Source organism: Penaeus chinensis, chromosome 3 (assembly GCF_019202785.1).
Source record: "Penaeus chinensis breed Huanghai No. 1 chromosome 3, ASM1920278v2, whole genome shotgun sequence".
Classification (NCBI taxonomy): domain Eukaryota; kingdom Metazoa; phylum Arthropoda; class Malacostraca; order Decapoda; family Penaeidae; genus Penaeus; species Penaeus chinensis.
In genome coordinates, this window is record NC_061821.1 from 21,869,899 (window position 1) to 21,872,398 (window position 2,500).

Genomic DNA, 2,500 nt, shown 5'->3' on the forward strand with positions numbered 1-2,500 from the left:
GTATGTATGTATGTATGTATGTATGTATGTATGTATGTATGTATGTGTGTGTGTGTATATACGCAGTGTTTGTGTGTGTAAATATATGTATTATATTATGTATATCTATAAATATATATATGTATATATATACATACAGATATATATACATATAAGCATACATATATACATATAAGCATACATATACTTATATATGTATATATATAAGTATATATATATTCATATATACATATACCTATCTACATCTATATCTTTCTGTCTATCTATCTATCTATCTATCAATACACACACACACACACACACACAAACACACACACACACACACACACACACACACACACACACACACACACACACACACACACACACACACACACACACACACACACACACACACACACACACACACACACACACACAGACACACACACACACACACACACACACACACAAATCCTATAGTTGAGAGGGTGTTCTTTGTAGAGAGACCGTTGAACTTTCATTATATTTTTCATATCTTGTTAGAGGGGACTCCTTTGTGTGTGTGTGTGTGTGTGTGTGTGTGTGTGTTTGTGTGTGTGTGTGTGTGTGTGTGTGTGTGTGTGTGTGTGTGTGTGTGTGTGTGTTATTTTGCGTAATATTATGTTATTAAATAATGTTTCTCTTCTCTCCCCTTTCCTTTCCTTCTTACTCTTCTTCCCTTTCTCCTATTTTATTTATCTTTCCCACTTCCCCATTTCCCTCACCTTTCCTTTCACATTTCCCCATTTCTCTCATTTTCTTTTTCCTATTTCCCCATTTCCCTGACCATCTCTTTCCCATTTCCTTCACTTTCTCTCTTTCATTTCACCTTACCCCTTCCCCACTACCCTTACCTCTCCCCCTCATTCTCACACCCTCACCCATGTCCCTCCCCTTCCTTCCCCCACCACCTACCCCCTCCTTCCCTCACCACCTTCCCCCCTCCTTCCCCATCACTCCCCCACCAGGGCAAAAATGGGTAACGTGAACCCCTTCGACGATACCCTCACCCTCGTATACCCAGACGGCCGGGTTCTCCACGCCCCTCCAGCGAAACTCCACACGTCCTGCGTCGCCGACCTCACCTACTGGCCTCACGACACCCACAACTGCTCGGTCGTCTTGGGTTCCTGGGTACACCACGGCTACACCATCGATTTCAGACTATTGGAGAAAGAGCCGAAGGTAGGGGTGTAGGAGAGAGAAGGGGTTAGGTGTGGTAAGTGTATTATGAGCGTGAGGTGTATATAAATATACACACTCCTCTCTGGTGGGTGTGTTTGTGGGTGCATAGTTGAGAGGTTGGATGTATGTGTGGGTTGGTGGGTGGATGAATGGGCGTATGTATGTGTGTGAGTTTATTTTTAATTTGTGGTTAAATGTATGTGTGAGTTGCTGGGTGCGTCGGTGTATGCATGTGTGGATAGTTTGCTGAGTGAGTGGATGTATGTGTGGGTGGGTGGGTGTATGTGTAGGTGAAGGGGTAACTTAAATGTGTATGTGAGGGGGGGTAATGAGTGTAGCATGAGAATGAATTTGTATGTATACGTGTCGTTAGGGTAGGCAGTGTGTTTGAATGTTTGATTATGTGTGTGTGTGTGTGTGTGTTAAAGGAGCTATGCGCATATATTTCTTGCACGAGTATATACACAAATAACTGCAACCTATTGTACACGTTTCCCCTGGAAAGACAGGTTCACTGGTGCAACATTATTCTCTCTCTCTCTCTCTCTCTCTCTCTCTCTCTCTCTCTCTCTCTCTCTCTCTCTCTCTCTCTCTCTCTCTCTCTCTCTCTCTCTCTCTCTCTCTTTTACGTTCGCATTTTCTATATTATCCCATCCGAGTCTCTGAAAGCAAAAAAAAAAAAAAAAAAAAATTGAATCGACTTTCCTTTTTCCCCGAAAACATTCCAAACCTTTCAAAGTGTTAAGAGCTTGGATTTTTTTTTTTTTTTTTTTTTTGGGGGGGGGGGGGTCAGCTGGAACATGCGTCGCCAGTAAACTTTTTTTTTTTTTTTTTCTCCCGTACTCTCTCTCTCTCTCTCTCTCTCTCTCTCTCTCTCTCTCTCTCTCTCTCTCTCTCTCTCTCTCTCTTTATATATATATATATATATATATTTCTCTACCTATTTATATATTTATCTTTATCTCTAACTGTACCTCTCTTTTTATTTATACACTTATCTGCCATTGCTCTCTGTATCTATTACATATATCTCTTCATATATCTACTTCTTTCTTTCTATATCTATGCATCTTTCATTCTTCCTATCTATCTCCCATTCATCTTCATTTTACTTTTCTTCACTTCTCTTTTATTCTCACTGTCTCCTATCACTATTCGTATGTTTTCTATAGTATATTACCTTCAATTGTTGCATATTTGCGACATCCCTTAACTTTTAGACTATGAATATTTAAGCGTAAGTAGGCTTTATAATATTTGATGGGTAGAAAATACTTTATTGGAAACCTTTTGT

The 2,500-nt window shown here is 40.1% G+C and overlaps 1 protein-coding gene across 4 annotated transcripts in view; it reads left to right on the top strand.

Moving 5' to 3' along the window:
• LOC125042587 (neuronal acetylcholine receptor subunit alpha-5-like) overlaps positions 1 to 2,500 on the top strand; it is a 25,802-nt gene that overhangs the window by 10,894 nt on the left and 12,408 nt on the right. For all 4 annotated transcript variants that reach the window (XM_047638331.1, XM_047638322.1, XM_047638340.1 and 1 more), the window contains exon 6: positions 990 to 1,206. In XM_047638331.1, the coding sequence (XP_047494287.1) occupies positions 990 to 1,206 (217 nt within the window). The remainder of the gene's footprint in view (positions 1 to 989; positions 1,207 to 2,500) is intronic.